General features: G+C 41.3%; 1 protein-coding gene across 4 annotated transcripts in view; it reads left to right on the top strand.

The window, feature by feature from the left end:
- The window catches only part of coro2ba (coronin, actin binding protein, 2Ba), a 36,719-nt gene that overhangs the window by 11,482 nt on the left and 5,989 nt on the right, over positions 1-19,248 (top strand). For 2 of the 4 annotated variants that reach the window (XM_028014182.1, XM_028014181.1), the window contains exons 1-9: positions 3,951-4,149; positions 7,866-8,066; positions 15,548-15,664; positions 16,405-16,554; positions 16,642-16,806; positions 17,515-17,631; positions 17,729-17,833; positions 17,917-18,013; positions 18,261-18,373. In XM_028014182.1, coding sequence (XP_027869983.1) covers positions 7,866-8,066; positions 15,548-15,664; positions 16,405-16,554; positions 16,642-16,806; positions 17,515-17,631; positions 17,729-17,833; positions 17,917-18,013; positions 18,261-18,373 — 1,065 coding nt within the window. In that variant the 5' untranslated portion in view covers positions 3,951-4,149. Of the gene's footprint in view, positions 1-3,943; positions 4,150-7,865; positions 8,067-15,547; positions 15,665-16,404; positions 16,555-16,641; positions 16,807-17,514; positions 17,632-17,728; positions 17,834-17,916; positions 18,014-18,260; positions 18,374-19,248 lie in introns of those variants that run through there. The other 2 variants (XM_028014183.1, XM_028014184.1) reach the window with 2 other exon arrangements.

Raw genomic sequence — 19,248 nt, 5'->3', positions numbered from 1 at the left:
ATGCTCTGTTTCAGAAAAACGCTATCAGTATATCTGGAGAGCAAACCAGCATGTAATTTTGCTGGTTTGTAGAGCTGCTGTGTTTTTATCCTGCGGCAGCAGGTGGATGGATTCCAGGACACTCACTCTTCTGTACCTGTACATCCATCTACTTATAAGTGCCTTTCAGCAGTTTCTGTTTCCTGTACTTTTTGCTTTGCCGCTGCTTAATGGGCTTGGCTTCCCTTCTAAGAGCTGCTCTTAGCTCAGCTTTATGCATCTACTGTGAATACCAAAGCATCTGAAGATCACAGATAGACTCTCCAAAAATTCATACAGAGCAGACTCTTAGAAACATTCTCCATTGCATTTTCAGCTGTTTGCAAATGGTTGGATTGATTGATTTTTTTTTTCTTTTTTATGGTGTTGCCACTGTAATATATTCAAATCAATCCAGTATTCAAAGCTGGATATGTTTGGCTCTGACCTCTCCTTCCAGCAGATTGAATTTCATACAGACTCAAATAAATTATTACTTTTCCAACATTCCTAAGCTAGCCATCTGGAAAATTCAACAAAACACCAGATGGAGATATTCATTTGGTCCTGCTAGGTCAATTATCGCACGTTCTTTTTTTCATGCATTGCTGCGAGGGTACTTATAGGCACCTCTTCTAATTATAACTAAACTAAAACTATAACTAACTAACATGGGTTAAGATAATTAAAACGAGAATAGACGATAAAATATGCAGAGTAACATGCTATCTTAAGGACTCATTAACACACAGCGCCTGCAGCTCTTCACATCTTCTGGCAGCGTTGGTTTGGTTTGGTTTGTTGTTTTTGCAGAGTAACATGATTATCCAAAGGTACAATAGAATCTTTTGTGGAGATTATTCTGGAAGATCTCAAACCATTGAAACTTTTAATAAACTGAGAACAATTTAACATGGTCAAGGCTCAGAAAATTGTTTAAATTTCTATCATAGCGATGTTGCTATTGTAGAGGGTTTGGAAGGTTAATATTAGAAGTCAAATTCATATTGTTTTGGCAAGCATACAGGGATTTTATGCAAAGGACCAACACAAAAAACAGTTGTGAAATTGAAGGGAGTAAATTCGAGGTTTTAATGTTTCTAGACATAAAATGGACTGACATTTCTGCATCAGTAGTTAGCTGTCCTCATAGTTAAAGCTTGCTGTATAAATCTTTAGTTTCATCTGTCTTTTATAACTACAATCACCCTGTCAGGCATTACCATGGCAGTGTAGGAAACACTGTAGCACTTTCAGCTGCAATACTTCCTGTTTGAGTCAGTAATCGGAGCGCTCACTTCACACTGAGTGAATATTCGGCCAAGTGAGTCAATGGGATATCACTGGGGCTTTTTTGTGAAATTTGCTCCTCGCTGAGACGGGAAGACATTAAAATGACTGAACAGTGTCGGATCCAGGGAAGAACAACAAAAGATGGAGCATGACATGCTGCCATGACAGGCTTTAACTGTGTCTGAGTGACAAGACATGAAGTCACCCTGCAGATTTCTCCTTTGTGTTTGTTGAATGCGGGCTCAGATGGTTGGACTTCCTTCTTTGGCACCAGCAATAAGGACATTTTTATCAGAAAAAAACTGGATCTTTTCAGCTGTATTATTGCTGTTTGAATGGCCCTTCTTAGGATTCATAATGAATCAATATGGCACCATACATTGGGTATAGTTTATCAATAAAGGACATGCTTGGTGCTGCCAGTCTGGTTGGAAATAACCAACTACAAGTTGCACAAGTTAAACGTGTCATTTTCTATTTTGATTTCTTCGCTTTTTGGTGAAGAAACCAGATCTGTTTGGAAATCAGAATAAAGATCTAAAAACTTTAAACTAGACAAGTAAAGCGTTTCAGCAGCAGTAAAAGCAGCAACGTCTTCAGGCGACACATAAAAACACCCAATAAACACTCTGCTCTCTGGAGTGCTCTGCCTCGAAGACATGCCTACTGCATAAGTAGATGCTGGTGCAAACAGGCAACACATGGACGCAGAGCTGAAATTCACCCCATATGTGCAACACACGAAGATAAAAAAAAAAAAAAAACGACCTGCCGGGCGAAATTCACGTCTCGGTCTCAGACAATCATCACGGGATGGAGGGCTCAGTACAACACCTGCCTCAGCATATCGACCCGACCGAGCAGGAGGTCTGGGGCATTTCCAGAAGCTTCTTTGTTGATTATGAGTGGAGAGTTTAAGTTGGTGAAGACAATGATTCACACAGCAGACTTCAGTTTAACTTTTTTTAAATAGGAGTTTTTGCAGTGACATGTTTAGGATGCACAAGTTGTGTGTAAATATTATTTATTTTTTTATTTATTTTTTATAATTTGGCTAAAATTGAACAACTGTTCCCTTTGAAATCACCTTTTTAGATTGGACTACACCCTAATTAGTTTCCTCCAGACCAAAGTTACTTAGATTTATTAGTGTACTTATAATTTAGCCAACAAATAACATGTTTATTTACATGGTTTATTTTTTTTCCAGCTTCTTTATTTATGTTGGATGGTTCATTAAAACCTTGCTATAATAACTGCGTTTACAATTCGCTACGTTCATGTGATTAACTCCACCTTTTAATTATGAGAAAACAAATTAGCAGAGTTACATTTCACTGTCTTGCAGTGAAATATTTTATTTTTAAATGAAATTCGTGAATAATATGTTTCATGTGGAGCAGTGGTCTACTTTAATTGGGAAGAGGGAAATGCATACAGGGAGGAGAAACCAGATGTTTTGTTTTTATGCTTTTTCACTTTTTTATGGATTTGTTATGTTTTCTTTTATTCTGCTTTGGCAGTCATAGCAGCAGCTGAGTGCAGCATTACCAAACGCAATCAAAGCCAGTGTAACTGTGGTGTGCCTTTACAAAACTTGAAGCAATGCCTGCAAAATTTCTGTCGTGTTTGCATCTTTTCGAAACCCTGATTGTTTTGTTTTTTTCTGTGTTTAATTTTACAGAGGAGTTAATTCTGAAACCAAAGGTTGATGTTTAACTTTTTACAATGTTTCCATGTTTCTAACATTGATTAAAAAATAGGTTAAGACTCTTGTCAACAACTGCTTGAGGTCAAGATAAACTAAAAACTGCTGATTATAAATAAATATTTTCATGCAAGTAAACATAAGAAACACGTTTTAGTATCATAATTAGCTGAGACTTTTGCATAAAGCCAATAATAACCTGAAGGATAATGCATCCTTTACTTCCTTTTGTTTCTTCTTTCTAGGAAACATGTTTGGACATTGAAATAAGGTCTTCACACTTTCACTTTTTTCCCTTCAGTTTTATATTTATTAATTTAACAAATAAATATGCCGTCATAATTGACAAATGAGCCGAAAAAGCTTCACAGATTTCTAAAAAGCCAGGAAGAAATATTGATCAAGAGCAATTTTGAAAGTAAAGTCTGACTTCTTGGTAGCAAAATACATGAAATAAGGATTGGGGAAAACCTTTTTACATTGTGTTGAACATCAATCAACCTGTTTCATTCTACATTTAGTAGCTATCGTCATCTTTGATCAATTTAAAAATATGCCTCTGTAATTCTGCTTTTTGCACTCATGTCGTTCCTACCAAGGTCAACAGGAGATTACATCCGTCGTTGCTAAATTTATGCAAGAATCATATCAGTGGTAGAAATAGTTGGGAAGTCTAGCTCAGACGTTCAGACAAAAGTGAGCCGAAAAACCAAGAGTGTTCCTGGAAGTCAGCCAGGAAGGCCTTGTGATTTCAAACACGCAGCAGGGGGTGGGAGAGGGAAGAGGATGAATGGCTACTACTACAGAGCTGCTGCTGCTGCTGCTGCTACTGCTTGAGCTGGAGACAGAGACGACTGAGTGGCAGGATGGGAGAGAGGGCTGAGAGGAAGAAGGAGGGGGTGCGTGCCCTGCAGCTATCAGCACTAGTAGGAGGAGAAGAGGGTGGGAAGACTTTAGAGAGCAGGGGGGGAGAAAAACATGAGAGAGTACGAGGCAGACGCAGGCCGTCTGCGTACATTTGCAAGGCAGGAAGGAAGAGTGGAGATCTGAGCTGCTCATTTAGGAAGGAGGGCGGATATTTGCAGTCAAGGATACAAAGACAGAAGAGCCACTGTCAGGACAAGGGGAAGGTAAGGCAGTACTTTCAGAAGCTTTAGTGATTTCTTTAGTGATTTCAAAAATGAGAGGTTTCGACAAACAAAAAAAACCCCAGCAGGGTGCAACATCCAGCCTGCGGAGAAAACATTCAAAAGAGGGGAACTGTCAGCAGAGTTAAAAAGGCCCCAGGCTGAGCAGGAAGCTCACAAGTCAGAAATCTTGTGATGGGGTGGATGCAGATTCATCTCGCTGGTGTTTTTGAGTCTTGCATGCCATCGCTCATGATCTGCTTTTGTACCTCTGTGTGTCTTCCCTTGTGAGATAGGGAAGACACACTCAGACAGAAGTTCTCTGTGTGCCAGAAGCCAGTGACCAATGAATGAGCATCCTTGTAAGAGTGAGAGAGCTCAAAGCAGGCGAGTCTGCTCTGTCCGTCTCCTCCAACCATCCCTGAGGCTAATTTCTGCTGCTCTTCTGTTCTTCATTAATTCCTTAGCAAGCTGCCATTATGCTGCTAACGCAAACAAAGGTCCAGATCAGATTCTATACATCAGGATAGGATGAGATGTTTATGTCCTTAAAGTGACCACCAAAAGCAAAAAATAAAGAAGTGCTTGAAATTTAAGAACTACTTTAGAGATCATGTTTTTTCTGAATGTTATACTAATTACTAGATATTCAGTACTCTAGTTTTAAACCATGTATAGTTTTTCAAACTTGGAGTTTTTTCTTAGACAAAATCTGCTTTTTCAGCATTTATTTTACAGCCTGATCATAACACCTTATGGTCGAAAGCTTGAACAATATCTGAATATTGTATCTAAAAGAAAACAGGAAAACATCTAGCTAAGGCTTGATGTACAATCCTTTAGTTGACATTATTTCAGCTGACAGCTCTTTGGGAGTCATTACATTGATGCCAATACTATTTTTGTTAGCTTAGAAATTGTTCTGTAGATTCAGTTAATAAATTGGGATCAAGCTGCATCATTGTGACTGACTGCTGATTAAAAAAATGCACTCCCCAAACATCCAGTTCACTGTTTCTGTGCCTCGGAAACTCAAAGATCAAAGGTAAAGGGGTGGTTCAGTTTTTGAAGTGTGGTTCTGTTGAAATGTTATAAGCAGTCATTATCTTATCAGTAATAGATAAAGTGGTTGGTATCTTTAATTTGATGAATCAGAGATAAGTTTTTCAGCTACTCGGAGCAGAATCCAAGAGCAAGATGGATTTTTCTCATGTTTAAATGTAAAAAGAAAATTGATCAATTTCAAACATTTCACCTCACTTCATTTTTATTTACAGCCTTGTTTAGTGGGCACATTATTATTGAAGTTATTTATGAAAAGACCATGGTTGTGATGTCTGAAAGGATCAAGACACTTCGGTCAGCAAAGTGACCTCAAGTCAACATGACTCTTTTATGCATGTGACCGATCGAGCAAGGTAGTCACAGCTCGAGAGCTCTGCTTTGTGGCTCAAGTGCGTGTGTGTGTTGTGTGTGTGTGTGTGTGTGTGTGTGCTTAGAACACAAATCTATTGTTAAAATGAAAAATAGGGTTATGCACTTAAGAGAGAATAGAGTTCCAACTTAAAAAAAAAAGTTAATTTGTTATATGCAATCAAATCAAACTTACTGTGTATTATAAATTATAAGTTCAGAAAAAAAAACAATCACTCCAGACTTTCATTACATTGCATTATTTATTGTGACAAATATTTGTGTTTGGCTTTAACCTGAAAGTAGTCCACATATTTGGCTGAAGGAAAAGCAATGCCATGGCAGCGTCTTGTGTTGTCAGCTTGAGGCCAATTCTTCTCTTTTGCTTGGAGAATGAGAAGACAACAGCAGCGTGGTTAGAGGATGTTTCTATTTGCATGCTTGCACCCCTCCCACCACCACTAGCAGCTAATCCCCTTATCTGTAGAACAATGCTGAATAGAGGATCGCTTGATGTCATCGGGAATCGCTGCCACTGATCTGACGAGAGCAATAAGTCCTCCGCCTGCAGTTCCCTTCGCATGCTCACACATCCTGTTTCAGAAAATTGATCAAAATGCGATGAAATGCACCAGTAAGAGTCCCCCCTCCTCCCAGTTTCTGAACAGAACGGTTTAAAAGTTAGCATCAGCGCCCTGCGGCTGAGCCAGCTAATTCTAAACATCAAGAGCTCCACCAGGGCATTGATGTGGTAACGAAAACCAAAAAGTGCCTCCTGAGTCAAATAAAAGCAATTCTCTTTCTTGGTTACAAGCTGTAAACAATTGCTGCTTTTCTCTTGTACATGTTGCACGTAGACAAAATGCAGTCTGTTGTGCTGATTTGAGCTTTTATTGTTGTTCTTCTTCTTTCCTTATTTTGTAATTTATTTACTCGACTTGATGGTCAGTAGTTTTTTCTTTCCTGTGCATTGAACACAAACAGAAAACATTGTCAAAGCAGTTTTCACCTTTCAAGAGTCTCACACCCATCAGAAGTTTGGATAATTTCCCAGCACTGCATGTGTGACTGCTATCACGTCTGCACAGATGGGCCAGCCCAGCCTGTGCCAGTGACTTTACAGAATGCGAATGTGAAAATGGCCGACTCTTTCTCTGCGTACAACATCCTGAGCCTCAAAATATGTAGGGACAGAATCTGTTTTGTCGTGTTTGATTTCCATTTATATTTTTAGGTTACAAAAATAGTCCACTTATTCAATGAGTTGGAATAGAGTCATATAATATTTGCAAAAAATATTCAAAATTGCTGAGACCTTTTTACAGTTTAGCATGTTACAACCAACAACATTTAAATTTTGTTGGAGTTTTATAGGATTGACCAACACTAAGTAAGGCAATATTGATTCAGTGGAAGAAATTTTATTTTTATTTACAAGCACAACTTTTCCCTGATTAAAATCTGACTGAGTGCCTTTTTATTCAGCCCCTCCATACTTTATAGAATCTTCTGTTCCTTCACGTCTTTGAGTACATTTCTACCAGCTTTGCAAATCTGGAGGCTCGCATTTTCTCCAATATATTTTTCCAAAACTGCATGGGGAGATTGGAGACAGGGCATCTACGACCATCAATTTTCAAATCTTATCATGGATTCTTAGTCAAATTAGGGTCTGGAGAATGAAAGGGCCGTTCGTGACTGGGCACATGAATCTGCCCTAAAGCATGTTAGCTTTTGGCTCTGCTTACTTTATTAAAACTTCTACAGTAATTGATTGTCTTGATTTTAGTACTGTTTTGCACAAAATAAATATAAATATTCCCTCTGTGTGGCTTTACTAAGCTTTCCAAGTGCTTGCCACACAAACTAGGAAGAAAATTAGGGGTGCTCCGATTTATCAGCCTGATGATTTATCTAAGAAGATTTCCTGAATTTTGGGAAATCGGTGACCGGCCGATACAAAGCCGATCTTATCCTCCGATCTTCCCTAAATCAGCATACGTCTAAAAATCAACCGCTGTCCTCTTCTGCTCTTCCATGAGAGAGGTTTGACTGACAGACTTGTCCATTAGATCATTTTTGCAAGTTTGCAGTTAACAATAGTCACCCAACTGTTGCCAAGACAACAACTTTCTTGCTATATTTAGCGCCGTGTCAGACGAAAAGTTGGGTATTGGCCGAAATCGGAATCGGGAGGTCAGGCTTTTTAAAAGATTGGTAATCAGCGATCAGCCAGAAAACTGGAATCGATACATCTCTAAAGAAAATCAAAGTATTTATGTTTGTCATTTCTTCTTCCCTTCTAGATGTCATGGCGTCCGACCTACCGAAGCTCCAAGTTTCGAAATGTTTATGGCAAAGTAGGGAACCGGGAGCACTGCTTTGACGGCATCCCCATCACCAAGAACGTCCATGACAACCACTTCTGTGCCGTCAACTCCAAGTTTCTGGCAGTCGTCACGGAAAGTGCCGGCGGGGGCTCTTTCATCATAATTCCCTTGTCCCAGGTAACAGACGCACTTATTACTTGTCTGTCGTTTGCCAGCAAAGACCGGGTTGTCTTCCTTCCAGCGAGTGTTAGCTTGTCCCCTTTATTGAACCTGCTTTTGTTAGGCTATGAAATTGAATGTTTTCACCTCTTTACTGGCAAAAACCTAAGAGTGCGGAGCTGTTTCTACACACAGGAAGAACTACTAGATCGGATCTACTTTAGCAGTCGCATTGAAGCCAGGACGTGAAGTCAGTGTTTCAGCAAGCTTGTGTTGCCAGTTGAACCACATAAAGACATACTGTAGCTGTGCTGCTCATAAACTGGAGAAAAGGACTTTGTTCAACTGCTAAGTGTTTTCTTCTTTTAAGAAAACTGGGTAAGACTTTATTTGACAGATTGTGAATAAGACTGTCATGACACCGTCACAAACATGACATAACACCTGTCATGAACATGAGTAAGTCTTCATGAATATTTATGACTGTTGCCATAAAGTGTCATTTGGTAAATCATGACACTTTTAATACAAAGTTGACATTATTCAAAATGTCTTCGTTATGACAACTTGACATTAACCAAGAAATCATGATCTGACATAATTTTGTTATAAAAGTATTACTGATTAAACTTTAAAAATTATGTAGCTTTATGTTATTAAAGCTAAAGTCATGACAGTCTTATTCACAATCCGTCAAATAAAGTGTTACCAAAAACTGAATAATGCAGGGTTTTTTTTATTGTAAAAGGCTTGTCATTTTAGATATCAAAACCTGAAATCACACACTGAGGAAAATAAGCAATTAAGTCATATTCTATTTAACACTTAATGTGTGGGTTTGATGTGGATTTCAGAACCAGTGAAAAGGTATAGCAATCAAATGGAGAATCTTAATAAGGTAACAGGAATAAGTATACTTGTTGGTGTATTATTTTACACAATAAAGGATAACTTTTAGCAACCCTTTACTTCTATGCAGAGTGCAGAAAAGCTCTTAGAAGAAATGATGCCTGTTGTTTGAAGATGCCTGAATAGCAAAGGTTAGATGCATCCGAAATGGCAACAAGTCTGCTTTAAAGTCGATGATTTGAGTCTTTTTTTGATTCCTTTTTAAATCTGAAGGCTCATTTTGCTGCTCTAAATTACCTTACCTTCTTCGTGTGTAAAAATATGTCACATTGTCGGATGCCATTTCACACCATCTTGTACTACTATCATTCTCACAATATCTTCTTAGGACTGGCAAATTTAATTCTCTAACCACAGAAGAAATTTGCTGTAAAACTGCTGCTCATTTACCATAAAGGCATTTGAGGGAAGCCAATCTCCATTTTGTCTGTCTGTACTGCTTCAGTCAGATTAAACAGGGCAAGGCTGCAGTGCAGAAAATAGTCTGAGGCCTCCAGTTAATCGTCGTGCCGTTGTCTTTGTTTACGAGACTCATTTTGTCTGGAGCTGTTAAATCTGAAGTGGCTTTGAGCAACACACACTCTGCAGCATCTTGTTGACTCGAGAGATGCTGCTTCCTACTGTCTAGACTCTGATGTGACTCTGGGCTGACTGAGAAACTAATTTATGGGTTAGATAAATTAGAGTTTAGGCTACCGACGGCTACGGACCGTGTTCCGTGCCTCCATTGTCGAGGCGGCCGATCGGAGCTGTGGCCGCAAGGTTGTCGGTGCCTGTCGCGGCGGCAACCCTCGAACCCGTTGGTGGACACCTTCGGTGAGGGATGCCGTCAGGCTGAAGAAGGAGTCCTATCGAGCCTTTTTGGCCTGTGGGACTCCGGAAGCAGCTGATGGGTACCGGCGGGCGAAGCGGCATGCGGCTCGGGCGGTTGCTGAGGCAAAAACTCGGGTGTGGGAGGAGTTTGGAGAGGCCATGGAGAAAGACTTCCGCACGGCTTCGAGGCGATTCTGGTCCACCATCCGGCGTCTCGGGGGGGGGAAGCGGTGCAGCACCAACACTGTTTATAGTGGGGATGGTGTGCTGCTGACCTCTACTCGGGACGTTGTGGGCCGGTGGGCAGAGTACTTCGAAGACCTCCTCAATCCCACCAACACGCCTTCCACTGAGGAAGCGGAGCCTGGGGACTCTGGGTTGGGCTCTCCAATCTCTGGGGGCGAGGTCGCAGAGGTGGTTAAAAAGCTCCTCGGTGGCAAGGCCCCGGGGGTGGATGAGATCCGCCCGGAGTTCCTTAAGGCTCTGGATGTTGTAGGGTTGTGTTGGTTGACGCGACTCTGCAATATCGCATGGACATCGGGGGCAGTTCCCCTGGATTGGCAGACTGGGGTGGTGGTCCCCCTGTTCAAAAAGGGGGACCGGAGGGTGTGCTCCAATTATAGAGGGGTCACACTCTTAAGCCTCCCTGGCAAGGTCTATTCAGGGGTCCTGGAGAGGAGGGTCCGTCGGATAGTCGAACCTCGGATTCAGGAAGAGCAGTGTGGTTTTCGTCCTGGTCGTGGAACACTGGACCAGCTCTACACCCTCAGCAGGGTCCTGGAGGGTGCATGGGAGTTCGCCCAACCAGTCTACATGTGTTTTGTGGACTTGGAGAAGGCGTTCGACCGTGTCCCTCGGGGAGCCCTGTGGGGGGTTCTCCGGGAGTATGGGGTACCGGGCCCTTTGATACGGGCTGTCAGGTCCCTGTATGACCGGTGTCAGAGTCTGGTCCGCATTGCCGGCAGTAAGTCGGGCTCGTTTCCGGTGAGAGTTGGACTCCGCCAGGGCTGCCCTTTGTCACCGATTCTGTTCATCACTTTCATGGACAGAATTTCTAGGCGCAGCCAAGGTGTTGAGGGGATCCGATTTGGCGGCCTTAGGATCTCATCTCTGCTTTTCGCAGACGATGTGGTCCTTTTGGCTTCATCAGATCGTGATCTGCAGCTCTCGCTGGATCGGTTCGCAGCCGAGTGTGAAGCGGCCGGGATGGGGATCAGTGCCTCCAAATCCGAGGCCATGGTCTTGAGCCGGAAAAGGGTAGAGTGCCTTCTCCGGGTCAGGGGGGGTGTCCTGCCCCAAGTGGAGGAGTTTAAGTATCTCGGGATCTTGTTCACGAATGGGGGAAGAAGGGAGCGGGAGATCAACAGGCGGATTGGCGCAGCGTCTGCTGTCAAGCGGGCGCTGTACCGGTCCGTCGTGGTGAAGAGAGAGCTGAGCCAAAAAGCGAAGCTCTCGATTTACCGGTCGATCTACGTTCCCACCCTCATCTATGGTCATGAGCTTTGGGTCATGACCGAAAGAACGAGATCGCGGATACAAGCGGCCGAAATGGGTTTTCTTCGTAGGGTGGCTGGGCTCTCCCTTAGAGATAGGGTGAGAAGCTCAGTCATCCGGGAGGGACTCAGAGTAGAGCCGCTGCTCCTTCACATCGAGAGGAGCCAGTTGAGGTGGCTCGGGCATCTGGTCAGGATGCCTCCTGGACGCCTCCCTGGTGAGGTGTTCCGGGCACGTCCCACCGGGAGGAGGCCCCGGGGAAGACCCAGAACACGCTGGAGGGACTATGTCTCTCGGCTGGCCTGGGAACGCCTCGGGATTCCCCCGGAGGAGCTGGAAGAAGTGGCTGGGGAGAGGGAAGTCTGGGCCTCCCTTCTGAAGCTGCTACCCCCGCGACCCGACCTCGGATAAGCGGAAGAAGATGGATGGATGGATGGATGGGCTACCGACGGTATGGATCTTCGGTCCTGTTGCACCGAATCAGACGAGGGAAATTATTGTGAGACGACAAATAGTCGGGGATGGCAAAAATAAAGATTTTCATTGTTGGTGACTTTTAATTGGATTTGATGTCAGTTAAAAACACATCTGGGCTTTACAGCATCAATTATGTTGTCTAATGAATCAAAATAATATGAGTCAACAAGCTGATAGAACAGCCATAAAACCTGAAGTACTAAATATGTCGACCTCTCAGTTGCCTTATGCAAAATTTATAATCTTATATGATCTTTAATGGGATAAATACTTCATCAGGTTGCCAACAAAGAGTATAAAAACTTGTTCATATTTCTCTTATATTTACTTCTACAGCTTTAAAAATGACACATACAGTAGATACCCTTGAATTTAGTGCCCTTCTCTATTTATTTGCACTGTATTCAATATGTCTAACAATATTTAAAACAATTTATCTGTTATTACAGGAGATTTACATAAATAAGAAGCCATTTTGGAAAAAGCCAACCTTAACTTCAAATAGTTTTACTGAGAAAGGGAAATCCCCTTTATACATGTAATGCATACATCTCAGAAAACGAGTTGATTATTCATAAACTCTTCTGGGGAGCTTATACTACTGGGTAGCCACTGGGTCTTGAAGCAGAAATATGATCTTAAACATATGACCAAGTCAAAGTATTTATATGAAAATAGTTTGAAGAAAACCTGTGGGGTGACCTGAAGAGAAGAGAGGATAATAAAGAATCAGGTCTCTGTGTATGTCAAAAAAAAAGAAGCTAAATAGTCTTTAAATATAAGCTGAACTTTATTAGAGATGCTGTATAATAGATAATGCTATATTCATATAAGAAAAATCCTTCATGACGACCTCGTTTGATTATTCTCCCCCACCCCCTCATTTGCAAAATTCATTTTTGTTATTCCACAGTCAGGCACTTCGTCAGCATGAGGTAATCGAGCTGATCTGAGCCGGGTTTGGCTCACAGTGAGGTTCAAGCCCATCTGACATATTTCAGTGACAGTTGGCGAGACGGCCATATGTTCATCCACAGTCGGCGCCGTCAGGGAAGGAACTGCTGCTGACACCACCTGGACCACAGACTGGAGCAGACAAGGACACACAAGGTCACGACGGAGACGGACTGGGATGTTTATGTGATGCTTTTACACCAGTTTAAAAAAAATATATATATACTCTCATTTGGGCTTCCTGTGTTAACTATTTAGGTTTATTTTTTTCTGAGAACTGTGGCATATAGAAACTGATTCCACCCCCAAAAAAGAAGGAATTAGAAGATTATCCCCAGGAATAAATCAAAGCATACGTCTCTGAAAGCAATTGATTCTAAAGTTTAAAAAGAAAGTTGTGCTGAAGGTCATGATGTTTGATTATATGTTTATTTACCAATAAAAGTGAGTGTTTTTAAGTTTGACCATTTTAGCGAAAAGAAAAAGAAAATGTGCTGCACATAACCCACCAGTCAGAATCAGTCGAGGTGGAACTGGGTGATTTGTGTCACCAGCAGACTGATTGGTGTGACACTGATATTAATCCTGCTGCTGCCGCAATGTGCGGGGCTGGCTTGCCCTGGAGAATCTAAAGTGATCCAATATCCTGCTTTGTCTCTTTAATGGCTGCAGGGTGAGCAGCAGAAATCATTTATCATCATTTTAGGTTCTGTGATGTTTTAATTGGTAATTATTTAAAACGTAGTAAACTAAAAACTAATTAGGACAGATCCTTTACCAGAGCGGTTAAATACAGCCCTGCCTAAAGGAAAGTTAAAATGCAAATTCTGTTTTGGTTTATTTTCTTTTAGCAGCTGTAAAATGCGATTACATTTAGGTTGAGTAAATTCCAGATAAACTGATATGGGATACAACACTCAAATTGTTCCTTTTTCACAGAATAGCTAATGTAAATCATCTATATTTTCAAGCAATGATAATTGTTTCCATTATTTTATGTCTGAAATGTTTCTACAGTTTTCAGATCCATGTAAACAAGGTTCTCTGCTGCACAGTGAAACACGTGACATGAGTGATCAAGTCCCTCTGCCGTCAGAGTGAAGTGGAGCAGACATGTATGAAACATCACCAGCAGAAAGGCCTGTTGAAATTAAATCATGTACAGCAGCAGAAAGCCACAATAACTCAATAAACATGACTCGGTGCATTTAGTTTTAGCTGATTTAAATGCAGCAGGGCGTAAAGGGGAAATGCAATCTCATGAGTGCAGGATAGCCTCATGGGAAATGTATTTTTTAAAACATTCAATCTCCAAATACTAGCATGTGCTTTGTTATGCTGTATTCCCAGAGCAGCGGTGGTTGTCCACATTAACAAAGATTTATTTGGGATTACAAATCAATTAAAGTTGGAAACTGGTGCGTCACTGAGAGGGATCATGTGTGACACAGCAGCTTGAGGAGGTGAACTGAAGAGCCCTGATGTCTAACAAAGGGTTGTGTGGTTTCCTGATCAGTAGTTAAATAAAATCATGAAATCCCCCTTTCCGCCAAAGTCACAATTTCCTGAAGTCCTAATGAAGGGGCTGGCTGTCTTTGATTTGCTTTGGTTAAATACAACATAATTACAGTCCCGGAGCCCTCCGATACCGTTTGTTTGTAGGACATTTATTTCTTTGCTGTTAATTAAAGACTGGTGCTGAGACAACTGACGAAACTTTTTTTTCTCTTTTGCAGAGTTGCGTACACGCAAAGTATCCATACTTCTTGAAGGTGGCTGATGCTGTGCTGCCTGAAAGCACATAATAAAAATTTGAGTAACTCAACAAACTATGATAAATATTATTTTTCAAAAAATGATTTCTTTTTCTCCTTTCATAAATGTTTGATTTTGATCAGCTTTTTTCCCCCCAATTACTTGATGCAATGATTTACAGTCATGTACTTTGTGTTTGCCTATCCTCTGAAATCTCCCCTCAAAATACTATAAGTTTGTGATTATTTGTGATCTAATGCTTTTGCAAGACTATCCAATACTTATCCAAAGAGTTTTAATTCCCTGTTTATACTTATCAATACAATGATGTTTATAATCCTTGGTTTTGTCGATGTAAAATACTTTCTACAACAATCCAGCCTTGTGATTTTGTCGTCTTTGCCCTTTCTTCTTATTTGGTTGAACAAAAACTCTTCCTCCTGCAGCAAGCTGACCACCATGTTGGGAGAATTAGTGGAAAACGTGTTTTTAAAGCATGTTTCATCTCCTGAATTGTATATTTTCGTTCATACACAATGCAATACTAACTGTAGCGTTACAATAACAGAGGAGACCTGCAGAGTTCGTTGAGGTCATGCTTGCAAACACGCTGCTTTTCACAAATTTATACCGTCATGCAGCTCAAACACAAATCTCTAAGGAAATAAAAAAGCAGGTCAGTGGACTGAAGTGACATGAAACATTCATAACGACATAATGGTTCCTGATTGGTGTCTGTCACTGGGTGCTATGAGCCAGTGCCCCTCTGTGGACTCAGCAGGTCATTGCAATAACACTAACCTGCCTCAGACGTCCCACTCAGAAACGAGGTCTGCTGTGTGTTCAAGAATAATTGAGCAATATCACTCAGTTATTTTTATATGATCTATGTGTTTTAACCAGTAAAATGCATGTAAATGTATGTTAACACACGTGTTTTCTTTTGGGGAAAATTTTGATTTTCATTTACCTTATTGTATACAACCCAAAAATCTTGGTACTGGCTCATATTTTGGATTAATTTCCCAGGCATGCTGCTTGTTTTAGAACAGAGGAAGTAAATGTTAACTTGGGAGCATCTGGGTTTTTCTTTTCAGGCTGGCCGTCTGGACTCTCATTACCCGAAGGTGTGCGGCCACCAGGGCAATGTGCTGGATATCAAGTGGAATCCGTTTTTTGAAAACGTCATAGCCTCCTGCTCTGAGGACACCTCGGTAAGTGACACACAACCTCTTTTTTTTTTTGGAGGGGGGGGAGTTATATATAAGTGACATGGTCAGGCCATATAGGGCTAAAAATTGTTTAACGTAAGCTTCTGTTTGGATATTTGATTCAGGGAGTTGTGCTTAAAATGGCAAGTGGTCAGATTTGAAATTTAATCACGGAAAATTCTGCAACACAAAGTTAGATCTTGGTTTAAAACCACATTAGTCTTTAACTTTCTCCTTACACCACAACTATAAAACTCTCTTGGGACATTTTCCAACCCGTACATCCACATGTTACTCTTCGTTCCTAAGCTCGGCAAAGCCGTAGTCGCGCTGCATTCTGTGTAGTACTTCCACTTGTTGAATTATAATCTGGTCTGATCCACGGCAGAGCCTTTGGCCCTTTCAGTAATCCGCTCTAATCCCGAAGCAGCAGGCTACACTGATAGCTCATGCTATTTTTGATCAGACGGATCTTCATCTATATGATTTTGATTTTTTTGAAGTCATAGTTACACTGTAGCTTTGGAAAAAACAACATGGCTTCTGACAAAAGGAGCTGCAGGTACATGAAGACAACAAGGACAGAAGTCCATGTGGATGTTTACTCTCACTGGCCGCTTTATTAGGTACATATTGTTATCACACCATTATGACTTCAGACATCACAAGTAAGATTTAACAGAAGTATCCCCAAAAAAAAAACATCCAGTAATTTTATGCTCCGTGGATTTTTTTTTTTGCAGGTTAGAGTATGGGAGATCCCAGAAGGTGGTCTGAGGCGTAACATGACGGAGGCGGTCCTGGAGCTATACGGTCACAGCAGACGAGTGGGTCTGATCGAGTGGCATCCGACCAGCAGCGGCATCCTCCTCAGCGCCGGCTACGACTATAAGGTGAGCAAACCGTCGCGTCTCTGGTTAATGCCCAGTTTCTAACTGATTTCCCTAAAATAAAAATAAAAACTCTTCCTGGTGTCTCAGATCCTCATCTGGAACCTGGAGACAGGAGAGCCGGTGAAAATGATCGACTGCCACACTGACGTCATCTTGAGTATGTCCTTTAATACAGACGGCAGCCTGCTAGCCACCAGCTGCAAAGACAAGAAGCTGCGCGTCATTGAGCCACGCTCTGGGAGAGTCCTCCAGGTTACATTTTTGTCACCATCTACATTAAATAATTCTTAGGACTAACTGATACTGGTTCTGTTTGTGTTCTTCCAAACTATAGGATCCTTCATATTATTCAGATCTTTTATTTTTTGTAAACTCTTTCTCTGCCGCCCGGCCAAAAAAAGTGTGTTCATCATTTCAGTTAGTTAAAGAAGTTAAAATCAATACATACACGTACTGCTCCTCTACATAAAGCATATTTAGTTTTTAGATGGATCGTAATCCATTATGAGTGCTTTATTATAACCACAAATATAGGAGACAAGCAGAAAAAAAACCCTTAATTACTAAATGGAACCATCATTGTGTCTTGATGCTCGGAAAGATCCATTTTACTCCATTTGAGAAATTCCTTCCTGAGCATCATCATTTCGAGTGGCTTGGAACAGACCCGGTCTTTTCCTGTGCTATCAAATGAAACTGCATCAACAATGGCTTTGGTAAGACCTGTGTGCCTCCTGCCTTCTGCATCAAACCCAAGGCATCAAATTAAGGCAACATGGGCAGAAAGGAGCACAAAATAATTTCTTAAATTTCTGATTTTAGCTAGAAAACATTAACACTATTTATGGTTGTGTTTTTAAGATTTTTTTTTTATATCCACATCATTGCAATATTTGCATTTAAAAGGATTTCATACTCATACTGAAGCTCGACTGTGTCATTGTGTGCCCCTCCCACCAGCAGGCCAGTTACAAGAACCACCGTGTGAACCGAGTGGTCTTCCTAGGGAACATGAAGCGGCTTCTGACCACGGGGGTTTCTCGCTGGAACACCAGGCAGATTGCTTTCTGGGATCAGGTCAGGTGGTGTCTCCATGTGGCCTCTCTCCATGATGCCACGGTGGGAGGAGTGGGTGGCTGAATGTGTTTAACTCTCTCCGTTTCTGTCCTGTCAGGAAGATTTGTCCATGCCTATTGTGGAGGAGGACATAGATGGCCTCTCAGGACTGTTGTTCCCCTTCTTCGACGCGGACACACACATGCTGTACCTGGCAGGCAAAGTCAGAAGCTCTTTGAATCTGTCACGTGATTAGCACGTCGTAATTTGTGAAAATTGAAGACTTAACGTGTTACTTTTTTGCAGGGCGATGGCAACATTCGTTACTTTGAAATCACCACAGAGAAGCCGTACATTCAGTATCTAATGGAGTTCCGCTCTCCAGCCCCACAGAAAGGACTGGGTGAGTCAGAGCTTGATCCGATGTCTACGGCAGAGGAAATTCATCGTTATTAACAGTGAGACATGGAAGAAGTACTAGGAAGACTGAAAATGAGCTGCATGATTGGCAGTGTAAAGAGTTCCGGTAGCTTATTCAGAGATGTCATATAACAGATGGATTTATGCATCCTGCTGATGATATTCTGGCTTACCATGCTTTATGTTGTCAAGCTAACTGTATCACCGTATTTGTCTGATCTCCTGTGCAGGTGTGATGCCAAAGCACGGGCTGGATGTGGCGGCCTGCGAGGTGTACCGCTTCTACAAACTTGTCACCCTCAAGGGTTTGATCGAACCCATTTCTATGATTGTGCCAAGAAGAGTGAGTGGGTTCTTTCACCACAATCAGATACGCAGTAGCTTGCAGAAGTACAATACAAACACGCTGCATCCACAGAATTCAACGTCTTTTGCATTCTCCATTTCGTTTTGATGAAATGGAGAGACCATAACTTTGTTAGGTCGAAAAGAAAAAGTTGTTCCCGCATACTTCACAAATAAAAATCTGAAAAGTGTGGAAGCCGTCTTTACTCTGAGGCTAGATAAAAATCCAGTGCAATTAATTGTGTTCAGAAGTCACCTGTGTAGTAAACAGAGGCCAGCTTTCAGTGATTTAATGTGTGAACGCATCAGACATCACAGACCAAATGACAGAGCAGACATGTCAAGAAGAGTTGTAAAGCAGGGTAAAGTTTGAAAAGATATTTTAGAAACACATCGGGAGCTACAATGCAACAATTTAGATCAAATCATGTCCATGCATTTTACTGAGACCTAAAATATAAGTGCAACTCTGTGGGAAGACTTAAAAATTGATGTTCACAGATACCCTCCCTCTTACAGCACAGTTCAGCTATTTCAAAAATAAGAATGAACCAACATTTCAGTCAAAAGTTGGAAGACAAAAAAATAACTTCCAGCTGTTGGCGCAGAGAAAGAGGGTTCTGCAAAAGGACTGACTCAGGAATCCACACATATGCCACACTTTTCAGATTTACATTTGTATATGTAGGTTTTACATCCATTAAGGTATTGTTAAGTAAAACTTGAGTGTAATTTCTCAGCACTCACAGCACCAGTATCACACAATCCTTGTTTGTAAGAAATACCTGTTAAAAGTTCAAAGTTAATGAAATTATTCACAAATGTCACCAATTCATATAGATCTTTAATTAGATTTAAAGAGAGGATTTTCTT

Source organism: Xiphophorus couchianus, chromosome 4 (genome assembly GCF_001444195.1).
Source record: "Xiphophorus couchianus chromosome 4, X_couchianus-1.0, whole genome shotgun sequence".
Classification (NCBI taxonomy): Eukaryota; Metazoa; Chordata; class Actinopteri; order Cyprinodontiformes; family Poeciliidae; genus Xiphophorus; species Xiphophorus couchianus.
The sequence above is the reverse complement of the archived record's forward strand: the minus strand, read 5'-3'. Positions and strand labels throughout refer to the sequence as shown.